The sequence below is a fragment of the Alligator mississippiensis genome, chromosome 5 (assembly GCF_030867095.1).
Source record: "Alligator mississippiensis isolate rAllMis1 chromosome 5, rAllMis1, whole genome shotgun sequence".
Lineage (NCBI taxonomy): Eukaryota > Metazoa > Chordata > Crocodylia > Alligatoridae > Alligator > Alligator mississippiensis.
The window spans coordinates 100583880-100597328 of NC_081828.1; the positions used below are offsets into that span (position 1 = coordinate 100583880).

Genomic DNA, 13449 nt, shown 5'->3' on the forward strand with positions numbered 1-13449 from the left:
AAACAGTCATTTCTTTTTAACTGAAATGAATTTGTTTACAAAAAATACACAAGTAAGTCCTGTGCCCTCAAAGATGGTAAACAACTACACAGTCAACTCCATTCTTGCAGATCTCCAAGCTAACTACGGTATATCTACTCCTCAGGAGCAGCTATGTTGCACCTCTCAATATCCAAGGTTTGACACTAATGTCTCACTCATTCACAGACTGTGCCCATTTTTCTCCCTCTGCCTCTGCACTTTCCATCTGGGAAGCCCTATGATTGCTAAGCAAAATCATATGACCTACGGAGGTAAGATAAGGCAGCTATGCATGTCAAGTTTTATTGCTTTGCCTAAAATATCAGGAGGAGAACTGTAAAGCTTAACTGCATTTAATGCTCCAAAGCACTGACACATACAGACTACAGTGGAAACTATGTATAAAATAAAACATTATAAGGTTGTAGTAAAACCAAAATATATTTTTCTTGATGCATGTTTAGCAGTCATTTTACATTACCTTAGAATTTACTCAAGTGAGGATTAAGTATCCAAAAAAAGAATCATTATGCTCTCTTCGACAGGAAGACAAAAAGGCAAGTAAAATGAGAAAAAAAATCTTCAGCTTTCTGGCTATACCATCTTTCAAACCTGGTTGCCCTAATGGAGATATGTAGATTTGGAAGGTACAATCTGGGCCAGTGAAATCAGTGGGAGTTCCAGGATCAAAATGTGGCAGGAACAAGTCCTATCAACATTAATATGCCTCAAAGGACACAGTGCTCTATCTTGTATGAATTATGGATCTGTCAATAGCAGGCTCCAAAGGAAGTAAGTTATGTCTCTGACATTTTGAAGCTTATGTGTTGTCAGGGCCCTGGCTGGGAAGAATGAGTTTATGAAAATCATACCCTTGTGTATCATTTACCTATTTTTTTAACTTAAAAAAGATAATACTAATCATACAACTCAAAAGACCTGTATAAACACTAATTTCCAACACTTCTGCGGTCCACGTCAATTTAGACCCATTACATAGTGGGGCCCCAACACAGGAAAATTTACTCTCTACAACCATACTGCAAGCTGATGTCAAAATTATTATTAGAACATAGGAACTCCTGTCTTAAATCTACATAAATTATACTCTTTTAAAATATAAAAAACAATAGAAAAGATGTACATGAAAACGTTACAGTACCTTTTACTTTGTCCAAAGTCCTTGCCTTCTGACATTTCAAATGTTAAAAAAACAACCACCAAACTCGTTAATCCAGGCAAAGCTTTTCTATTTTACTTTTTTTTTCTTAAGAAAAGGATAATCCAGGACTCTGCTCCGTGTGCTTTTTGCTCAGAGCGGTGTGTTTACACACATCCTAAGCTTCTGCTAGTCTTGAATGAAGTTCACTGTGCTCTGTTTTGATTGGCTAGTTCTATAAATAAACAAGTCACATTTTACTCCACGCACTACGACAGGCAGTTTGGTAGCAAGCACAGCCCAAAAGCCAAACATTTTTTTCCATGGTCATGTGAGAAAGAATCAGAACCCAGTTATTAATCTTTATGTACCTGCCTTACAAGTTCTTCCCTTTAGTCAGCACCTTTTATTGTTAGAACTAAACACTATCAAAATGATAGCGAGCTAAACCACACAGAACTGAGCAGGAATTTAACAAATCAAATCAAGGAAATACTGTAGAGAAGGATTTATAAGTTAAACTGTAACTATGATACAATCTATGTTATATTTGCTGGCTGTGTTAGCCATGCAGTTGGCAGGCACTTCAATACTGTTGCTATTTTCCCTCTGCTGACTTCAGAGATATCTAAAGACTAAGCTCTTTAGGAAAAATGAATGGGGAAAAGCTTAAGTTTCCAGTTAGGATTTATTCTTTCTCATGATATGGGCATGCGTTTCCTGATTTGGTATGTAGCTGCAAATCTGATGAGTAAAACTGTTCCTTCACTTGACTATTTTACCAAGGCATGAGATCTTTATATTACTGAAGACCACTGCTATTTATGGGTATCATGTAAGAATCTTTTTTCCAGAAAGGGTGTGTCTACATGTCGTCATATGGCGATGCTGCAACAGTGCTGTGCTTTACTACTTCCTTGCAGAAGTACTAAACCACAGCGCAATACAGGCAGTTACTGCACCATGTGCATGGTGCACGGGTAGATTTTGCCACTACGTCGCTGTAGCTGCCGATCATGTGTAGGCACACGTGATAGCTATGTCGCTGTAGTGTGCCATATGGTGACATAGCGCATCACTACATCACCATAGGGCGATGTGTAGACATGTCCAAAGGGAATCAACAAGTTTCCCCTACCTGAAGGAGGATATGCAGAATTGTTTTTGGATTGTCAAGTCTTAAATAAAAAAAAAAAAAAAAAAATCTAAGCATCTGTTCCAAGTGGGCATACTGTGTAAGGAGAAAAATATTATATTTGCTAAGACTTTTGAAGTTTATAATGTGTACTATAAGTACTACAATACTGATCAGCAAATAGTTTCTTATTTAAAAAGAATAAACTAAAACAAGAAAAAAAGAATGCACGTTTTTAAAATAAAGGGACTCTAAACAAACAGTATCCAAGTCTAGTCTCTAGCAATAGTGGACCAAATTCTTCACATAGATTATACCATCAAAGACCATCTATTTCAAATCACACAAGTAAACTGGGCTCATAAACATTTGGATTAAAAACCATTTTGCAGTCTTAGGAAATAGGTAGATAACAGAAGAAATGCACAGGACTACACAACTGCAAAAGTAAGAGAACATTTCCTCATTTTCTCCCTGTCCCCAAATTTATAGACAATATCAATTTCCTAATCCCACTAGTCTTCCACATTTTGTACATACCTTTAATCCCGACCTAGCCATCTCTTCCTCCTAACCCTTCATTCCAGCCCCACTTTGTTAAAAATGTTAAGGGTCCAACAGCCTTGGGTGCTGTTCTATACTCAATGATTCAAAAACTGTGAGCATACTACTAAAAATGCTGCTTTAAGCAACAGAGAAATTTGGGATGAATGTTCACTCATATGCAAAGCAGTCTCTTGTATTCCTGATGGCCCAATCTCAAGTAGCTAAGCAATCTAATGCAAAGCCCATCTTCACTCCCAACTATAATTTAGACCAAGGCTGTAACTAGTAGTTTGTGGAATAATCTACAGCCCCCAAGGCTCTCACTCAGCTGCCATTCCCACCATCACCCTGGCTGCAGCAGTAGCCAGGGTCTCTGGGCTCCTCTGGCTTCTGCAGCACAGACCACAGTGCCAGGGGGAGTCCATGTTATGGTGCACCAGAGACATGCCCAGTTGTACAGTATGTGATCTGGGGGAACCATGGCTTATATTAGTGCAGCCCATTTAGAAGCTGGCTATCCCTAGAGCAACATTAATTAGGCCAAAAGTGTCCAATAACTTTGATCAATTAATGTGGGTTACCTAGGATCCGATTGTCAGTGTACTTCACATTAGACAGCCCTTTATGTGTTTGAAGTCCAGCTCCTATTGATTTCAGTGTTACACTATGACAAATCAGGTCTCTCGAGCAGCATTTCTCAACCCGTGGGTTGTGACCCAAAAGTGGGTCGCAAGACTATATGAAAGGGTCCAGAGTTCTAGCCTGCAAGGGGTTGCTTGGCACCCCTGATACCTCACGCACACCACCCCAGAAGCACTTCTGGGGGCAAAGGGAGGGACTTCTGGTGGCAAAGGTCAGGGGTTAGGGGTGGGACTTCCAGTCACAAGATGGTGACCAGGGGGCAGGGCACCTGTCAAGGGGCGGGGCTACCCATGCAGAGCTCGACAGCTTGCCAAAACTCAGTAAATGGTCCTTCACCCAAAATAATTGCCCACCCCTGACCTAGACCTTCAAGCCAAACATTCCAAAAAAGGAGGAACACAAAGATTTGTCTATACATCACACTATTCAGCGCAGTACAGACATCTAACATAGCTCTGAAAATGAGGTTTGGTATAAGTTACGTTAGTATGGTGCTCCACCCAAAGTAATTTTTGATCTGCAATCCCTTGGCTTATTCACTATAGAACTTCCAACCTCTTCAACAAATGAAGGAGTCCTATGCACTGTCAACTTCACTACACAATCCTGATTCATCTCCAAAACATCCTGTGTCCTGAATGAGGCAGAAGCCCTGGGGAAAAGTAGGATAATTATAATTAAAGGGTATAACATAATACCTGTGCATGGAAGAGGGATTATAACATACAGGCAAACTTAGTTCTGATATTTCCTGATTTGTTAAAGTACCTTATTCTGCAACCTTAACATTTTAGCTTAGTTTTGTGTGTGCATGAAATTTCCTAACTTAAAAGAAATGAAAACAACACGTTTCATAAGGCACTGGCAAAATTATAGCCAGGCTTGGAACCTTTAGATTTGCTGAGCAAACCTAAGCTAATAAAGAACTGACAGCAACAGTGGGATGGCATCCTTTGTATTAGCCAACTCTATAGGGCAGCTTCACTCTCCTCCAAGCCATGCTCACTGCCCACCTGTAACATGCACAGCCTTTTGCCTGGCTTTTCATGTGCAGCACGGATGCTCTGGTTCCCCTGCTGTGCATGCAGCTCGAGTATCCCAGCCCCCTATCACTGTGCCACCCTGTCCCTAGGAGCAGGGGCATGAAGTAGAAGCTGGAGGAGTGTGGGGAAACCCGAAGAACCTGGCTGTTGCAACAAGAGTAGCAGCGTAGCAGGGGCAGCTGGGTGGAAGCCTGCAAGCTGCATGCTAACCTTTTGGGGGCCATTTGCAGCCCATAGGCCACCTGTTGGCCAACCTTGATTTAAATCACTTTTCCAAATACAGCAACAATGAAACCAATGTTGAAAGAATGTGCATTTCATCCATCCGTTAATAGTTGTTCTGTATGTACTCTAAAATATGTCTGGCACTAGAGCTACTGTGTTTGCTGAAATAATTTGTTTCACTTTCACAAAAGGAGCGGAAGAACATTTGAAGGATGAAGGTGAGAAAGAAGCAGACAGGGTTCACTTGGGCCATGACTCAGCTCTTCATAACTAATCATGCTAATGTTACGACATGGCTTGTACGATGTATGAGTTCCAGTTCCTGAAGATAAGCAGTAGGCTAGTAATGAACCTACATGATCACTAGTTTTGAGTACAATGTCCCTATCAGAGTTTTCATCTACTCTATGAGGCTTCTGTCTCTCTTTCTGATTCTGATTGCACAAGGAAGATGTTCACTTCCTGTGCATTACTGAGTGTGTTGATTCATACTCCAATTGGCACTGAATACCCAGATCAAGAGAGAAATGAAGTATGAAAACTGTTCATGTAATGTACAAGATTTGTGTTTGTTTTATAGCCTGGAAAAAAAGAATAAGGAACTACCTAGTATAATATGTTATAATGGATATATAATTTGCATGAGAGACAAAGATTATCTGTAATATCTTTTATTGAACCATGTATAGAGTTGGGAGAGCTGTTGGGCAACATTTCAGGCATGGGCTATCTTCTTTGGCCTTTGGTTATTTGTTTAAATAGTGAGGGATATATACTGCTTCTGTATATAAAGGATATTTTAATATTTTATGAATCATCTTACTTGCACCTTAAATTACTCAAAACACCAATAAATTGTGATTTCATTCTGCAACGCTTAGTTTATGTAAGATTTATTATAGGCATGAAAAGCATAGGCAACATCATGCATTAAATACGGCATTAATTATGTGCCCACACATGTCCCTATGCCTACAGTCATAGGGATATGAAAGGTCTTCCTTCCTCTCTACTCCATTCAGTGAAGTAAGTAAGGAGGAATGTTAACTCCTTCCACCTCTGGCAATCAAGATTCAAAGTATCTGAAAGTCTAGACATAAATAGACACTTTGCTCTTGAACAGTGAGCAAAGCATAGAACTTAAAACTCACTTTACAAACAGATCCATACCAACCTAGATTTGACTGTAAGCACAGGAGGACTTGTAATATGAATTTTGGCTATGCTTGTATAGTGATGAATTTTGGCTGTGCTTGTATAGTGATCTAGCATGTAGACCAATTTTTCTATATGAATACAGAGATACACTTATTGCCTTACCCAGTGAGGCTATTCACAGACTTGGGCCTTTAACATATAAAACAAAATTACTTAGCTAAGAGTGAATTCCATAGTTTTAATACAGCCAAAGTAGATAAAACAGCAACGCGAATCACATTATGTGCCTACTTAAATCTAAAGCAAAATCCTACTGCACAGTAACTGTGTTCTTACATTCAATTTAGAACAAACTATTTTTGGAACTAGAACAGGAAATTTAAACTTTATTTTCTATAGAAATGGATTATACTGAAGTTACTTTCAAGGAAGGCTTAATGATAACTCATATTTTGTTTAAACTGTGGCAGGAATCATTAAACTGAAGTAATAACCAGAACATAATACTTCCCCAATAACAGTAGAAAAATAAAGTTTAATGACTCCAGAATATGTATTCTAGGAAAATTATTTTTCACAAAGTTAATGTTTTAAAAAGAGTACTTTGGACTTAGAAAACTGCACAGAGCTCTGTACAACACTGTTAAAATTATATTTAAGATTTCTCACAATTTCAGAATAAATAAATGTATATCTTTTTAAAAAACTGATATATGTTCATTTTGCATGGAAAAATATGCAGTTACAAGGCAATTTTAGTCAAATAATACCTAAAAATTACTACCTTCCTTTTCTATATGAGGAAATGAATATACTGTCCTGCTTTGTAAATATATGCAATTCTCTCACACACACACATTTTACACTACTTTCATCAGAGCAGTCTATTACAGCAAGCTTTGTCTAACACCCCACATTTGCTAGAATAGATGAGGCATGTTAAGGACTTCTCTTCCAATCCTTTCAGGTCTGCTTGACTATAACTTCCATCCATTCAAATTCCAACTGCATTTGAACTGTGTATGACTACTCATATCCAACTTCTTATAGTGGATATATATATAGGAGTTCTGGTGAGTAGTCACCATCATGGTTCTATGTATTTGTTTATTTAAAAAGTAATTTTGGAATGGTCACCGGGGAATTTAATTAAACAATTGTTAATTTATGGTGTAATGTCATCCTACATTAAAAATTCATCATCAAAATCATAGAAAATTAGGGCTGGAAGGGGCATCAGGAGGTCATCTAGTCCAACCCCTACTCAAAACAGGTCCATCAGGGCCTGGTCACTGATTTTTTTTACAGCATTTTATCATTAGCTACTGCTTTGAGCCAACAAGATCCCTGTACAAATTAAAGCAAGCAAGCATTACATGCTTATGCAAAGCATTACATGCATTTATATGTATACACACACATATACATGTAGAACCATTTGTATACATATTATGCAGGCATACAACTAGTATTTTTCATAAATTTATTTCAAAGGGGCCTTTTTTGATTTATTATATTTAAACCTAAATGTAAAATAATTTTTTTACTGATAAAATTATTGTGTAACACACACACACACACGCGCGTGTGCGTGCACAATTAAATACAGGCCTCTCTGCAGGAAAGTTAGACCCGAGCTCTGTTACTCAGTTCTCTGAAAACTGAGTATTTGTACATAATTAGCAATGACAAATACTTTTCAACAGTTCACAAGACCCTACGGAAATTGTCCAAAATAAACAGTAATGCAAATATCTAGCATCCAGATGGAATCCTGAAGATAATGCCCTTCTCAGTACCTAAAGGAAGCAACTTCATTGTTGAGAGTTTAAGAAATTGAGAAATATTTAGAAAAAGATGTTTTTGTATGAGAGATTTAAAAGAACTGCAGTATTAAAACATCCAAGAGAGTTAAAGCATACAACAAATGATTAATTTGAAGAGTAAAGAATATAAATATTTGTTAATATTAATATTTGTTAAAAGGAGGTAAAAGTGAAAATATATACTGGAGACATGACTGTCAACAGACACTGAAACTTGGGTTGTAAACAAGGAGCAGCAGCTCTTCAGCATGTGTTGTTAGTACATCACCATGAAGTACCAAGTTTTAGCCTTTTTTATGGAAGACAAGATGGATAGAATGACAGAAAAGGCACAGCATGCTTCAAAGGTAAAAAGCGCAATCACATTCTAGACACGTCCAAGGAGCAAATCTTTCTCAGATGAATTTGTGTAACACCCAAAGACAATTGAGACAGGGTGTTGGAGAAATGTTGCAACCTGAGAGAGAGAAAGATTTTGAGGTGATATCTTTTATTAAATCAACTGCCTGGCTGGGATAAAGGCGTTGCCTCTGACATACACACCATGTTGTTACTTATCTTCATCATCATCATCAACATGCATGCTTAATGGTACATTTGTGAACTACAGAATTGTCAAATAAGGACAAAAAATGGTAAAATTATGAAGTCTAGTATTTCCAACTCTAATTCTCTACAAAGCCAATGTAAAAAGGTAGAACACAGAGAAGAAAGGTGAACATAATACACAGAATATTACAATGTGTATCTGCATCCTAATACTGCCTGACTCATTCTCTGATTCAGCCTCAGCCCTTAGAACAACAGGGATTCAATACAATAAAATGGGCCAGATGAGAACTATTTGGCTTCAGGGCACATTCAGGAATGCTAAGTATGCCACCTCAATCCGCTCTGGAGTTAGTCAAACTGAATGTCGGGTAGTCACCGAGTACGGGTGTGTGCCCTGACCTCCGGTCAACATCTGCTGGTCTCCTCCAGGGACACCACAACCCTTGGTCAGTCTGGGTGGGGGCTCTTTCTCGCTCTCTCTTCCCGCCTGCCAGGACTTGGATGTTTCAATTTCTGGAGTTGTTACCGAAAGGGAGGGGTGGTGACTACCCCACCTCCACCATGACTGACCATCAGTTCCCACCCCGGGCTCTTTGTCAATAAAATAAAAAAAACCCTGGAGAAACGATGAAATGAACAGACGGAAAAAGTTCTGTTCCTTTCATTCTTTTTTCTTTTATTATGATGCCTGACGGATCTCTTCTCCAGGGACTAAATCCTGGACAACCCCTTGGCTTAATTTGTAATCTTTCCGGCATTGACTCTTCTTCACCGGCAGATAACTGGGGAATCCCTTTTTTTCCCTCTTCACGGCTTGCAGCCACGCCCAGCTTAATTGGCAGCCCTGACCAATAATGAACCAAGGTAAACAAATGGACAAACACAAAGATAAGAGGTGGGAAAGCTGTGCCCTCTTCCCTCTCTCTCTACCAGTTGGTAGCTCTCTTCTTCCCCGATGCCTGACCCGCGGTGCCAACAGCAAGTGGGGTTCAGTTTGACCTTTTTCGTTCTCTCCCTCTTCTTTCTTCCTTTTTTTTTTCTTTTTCTTTCTTAACGTGGCCACGCCCAGCTAAACTGGCACCCCATGGTGATCAATTGGCACTTTTAGAAATAAACAAACAAGCAGCTTGGAAGAATCTGCCTGTCGTACCTCGCTGTCTTTCTCTCACCTTTTTCTTTTTCCCTCATACTGCTTCCGTTCTTCCTTCACCCTTTTAGCGCGGGCTCCCCGGAGCTTCTGAGGCCCAATCGGGCTCTTGCTTTGCTCCTGGGGTCCTCAGTTTCGGGTTGAGCCCTCCCAGCCTCCATCCTGGCTGCTGTCGTCCATCTCTTCTTTCCCTGGCTTCCCGGTTCTGCCCGCGGTCCCCGGATAAAGCCCCAGCTGCGGACCCGCACCAATCCGTTTCACCTGACGAGGTGATAAAGTGGCGCTGGGGTGTACCAGGAGCTCCTGCCGTAGGGTGGAAGTGATATTCTGGTCGGGTCCCTGCCCATGGCAGAGGGAACATCCGAGGTGAGCGGCTTTCGATACTTCACGCTGAGTAATAGTATTTTATTTTTATTGTTGGTAGAATTATCTATGGTGCTCCCTCAAGGTATATGTTGGTTGTAATTTTAGATATAACCCAGTTCACTCTCATGCTTGGCTTTCCCTCCATTGACCTCTCCAGAATCTGAGGTCCTACTCACACTTTCTTTTCCTTTCTTTCTTGGCTTTTTTCCTCCAGCATATTGCTAATCTTAATAATCCGTTTGGTGCTAGCACCCCTCTCCCCAACCTCCCCATTTATTCTAACAGTTACCACCACAGAGTTGAAGGTCCTCAGCATTTTCCAACTGCATCACCTCATCTTTAAGAGTGAAAATCTGAAATCCAGTTACCTACCAAATCCACAAGCCTAGATTAACATACATATAATTACAGTTGCAGTTTATTGTACATCATAACTCTACTACTGAATGTCCTTGAGGAGGGAGTGCTCTGTCAGATTTTGCATCTGGTGTCACCTTAAATTAGAGGTTTCTAACAGCTAGATTCCCAGGTAGTCACCAATACTAGGGATAGGAATTCAGGAATGCATTATCTACAATATTTTCTCGTATACAACACACATCTTTCCCCCTCAAATTGGGGATTATGTATTAAACTGATTTCTGACTAGGATAAAAGCACCCTGCTTTGATTATGGTTCCACTGTTCAGCAGCTGTAACATAGCTATATTCAGGCAGCTGGGGGAGTCAATTGACTTAATGGTTCGTTGTTCTTCATTCCACAGATGTTAATGATCATCTCTCCTTTTTAATGGTCCTGATGTTCCACTTATTAAGATAACCTTTCATTGGGCAATTTTGTTGCCTGCTAGCTCCTATTTCACAGCCCTGGAGACTCTTTAGCTCTTTTCAAAATCATTGCTCTCCATAGGCAGATCTATCTTCAGCAGCAGCTAGAGTTTTAGCTTTAGCAGAAAAGAGAGGGTAAGTCAGCTGAAGATTAGGCTTTATTCTTGCCTGTGCAGACAGAACTCTGGGAAAAAAATCTTTTCTTCATTCTCCTGTACAAAAACAGGGTGTGTCTATTATATTCTGGGGTATGCTGTGTGCAAGAAAACATAGCATATGGCTCATTCTACCTCCCTGCACTATCCTTGGACTTTAAGACCACACCATTTATTTATATAAACAAATTGTGAGATACAAGTGAATGACAAAGTTAAGCCAAATGAATGATGTGGGGGAAATGTTTCATCATTTAAATATGGTAGGCATACGTGTGGTGTAAGCAAGCAAGAGATAATGATCATTTAACTTAATCTAAAGTCTCAGTGGGATGTTAAACCAGAAAATTAAAAAAGAAAAATTTCCCAATCTGGCTGTATCTGACCCAGATCTAAAAATTTTAAAGTGACAATGGCGTCTTCTTCGGAAATTACATCAAGCTTTAATTAGCTCCTTGATTCTTTTCAGTGTCAAAGTAAATATTTGGTTGCTATGACATACTAAAGCCATTATGCTTATATGGCTCACCTCATAATATTATGCTCTTATACCAGGTACACAAAAAGCAAATTAGGGGTTAATTTCACAAATTTTAATTGATGCATCGTACTGCTTTTGTTATTTTAGCATTTACATTTAAAACTGTCCAAGTGTTTCTTGCCAGATGTTGCATTTTTCTTAATCAAAATATATACTGTTATGCAACTGTCTTTTTCGTTTTTTTTCCTAAGAGATTTCCCTAAAGGTAATACCTACGGAAAATGAAACCTTTGCAGAAATACACTATAAAGAGATTTCAGTAAGATCTGTATTTTGTTCCTACATTTTCAAAGCTTGGTTTAGTGCATTCACAAAACTATTAATTTTCCTAAACCAGACTGAAAGATCATGAAAACTCCACTTTTTTATCTGAAGACTTTTTATTCTTGTTGAATCAGAAAATAATGAATTTATTCTCTAAACTGAATGTTGAAAGAGAAATCCATAGTATCAAAAAAACGTTCTAATTTGTGGTGGTCTTCCTGAGCTCTCTGCAACAGAGGAATTGTTCCTTTATTTTTCTGTAGTAATGAGAACAAGTGAAATCTAAAAGCTGACATTTTCCGAGAGATACCTTGAATCTAAAAAGGTTGAGAACCACTGCTCTAAACACACTTACCAGACTGAGATCCAAAAGATACCATGGAGCCTGCCTATATTGCTACAGCTGCCAGTACTGGGAAGGATGTGACTGAGCATGCCCCAGCTTTTTGAGCCTAATGATGCTCTTCAAAACCCTGAAAATTGCTCTGAGCAAATCCTGAATGACCACCACTGGGCATAGCAGAGACCAAGAACTGGAGAGCAACCAAGGAGTGAGCAGGAGCATGTTTATTGACAAACTTTCTGGTCTGCAGTTTGCCTACAGCTTGCTCCATCATTGTCAGGATATACTGCCGCCATGGGATAGATCAAGTCACTTGAGATTTAAATAATAGGAGTTTAGGTATGAGATATGCTCAGCTCTGCCAAGAAAATGGCAGTTCTGGACATATAGTCTCACACACCTCTTACGGCACTTTACTGGAAAAAAAATACAATCCTATAGGCTTTCTGGCATTTGGAGTGGACCATACTCTTGGACCTAGGCACTAGAGCTGTGTGAAACACCATAGTTTCATTTCAATGTTCATTTCACTGTTTCAAAGGGACAGTGTTTTGTTTCATTTCAAAGCACTGTCCCACTTTGTTTTGCCTAAACTGTTTCACTCTGTCAACCTGTTTCACCCACAGGCTATAATGGGGAATCATGAAAATGCCTAAAACACTGTCATTTCTTGCCTGATTCAGATGCAAACTGCAGGGATGGTAGCCCCTTCTGAGGTCATGAAGCCTGCCAATTTTCAAGGAGATAGGTGCAGAGGTTTCTTGGAAACTGCACCTCAAATCTTGAAAGCAAAATTTGCTGGCAGCAGCAGCCTCCTGTCATCCATCACACAGATCGGGGGGGCTCGCACCCCCAGGAGGGCTGCAGGGCTGTGCTGGACTCCTACCAGGAGTGCGGGCCCCCAGATCTGCACTGGATGACAGGAGGCTACCACCTGGGACTGGTGCTGGGCACATCCCTGCTACCAGTGCCATGTTAGACAGATGCAGCCGCTGGCCCCAGGCAGGAGCAGCAGCCTCCTATCATCCAGGCACAGATCCCGTGCACCCCCAGGAGGGCTGCGGAGCTGTGCCAGACTCCTCCCAGGAATGTAGGCCCCCAGATCTGCGCTGGATGACAGGCTGCTGCTGCCTCCTGGGACTGGTGCTGGGTGCAGTGTGCGCCCAGTGCCAGGCTCCAAGGAACTCAGCCTGGTGGCGGGAGGTGGGCAGAGCCGGCACTGCGCTCCGCCTCCCACCACCGGGTTGAGCTCTATGGGGCTGCAGAGCTGCTCGGAGCTCAGCCCGCTGGCAGAAGGTGGGCAGAGCTGGCGCTGCACTCTCCACCAGGTTGAGCTATGTGGGGCTGCGAAGCCGCTCGGAGTGCAGCCCTGGCTCTCCCCAGCCTCCCAGCACCGGGCTGCTTTGAAACTCAAAATGTTTTGAAACTTTTGAAATGTTTTGAGTGCCCTCATTTCGTTTCAAAGCTGTTTTGCTGCTTTTTGTTTCATTTCGATTTT

General features: G+C 40.5%; 1 protein-coding gene across 2 annotated transcripts in view; it reads right to left on the reverse strand.

Moving 5' to 3' along the window:
* The window catches only part of RETREG1 (reticulophagy regulator 1), a 122670-nt gene that overhangs the window by 42037 nt on the left and 67184 nt on the right, over positions 1 to 13449 (reverse strand). Inside the window, exon 1 of one of the 2 annotated variants that reach the window (XM_014606303.3) lies at positions 1184 to 1365. The exons of the other annotated variant lie outside the window; for it this stretch is intronic. Within the exon in view, the coding sequence (XP_014461789.1) occupies positions 1184 to 1218 (35 nt within the window). The 5' untranslated portion in view covers positions 1219 to 1365. Of the gene's footprint in view, positions 1 to 1183; positions 1366 to 13449 lie in introns of those variants that run through there. 2 annotated transcript variants of the gene reach the window in all.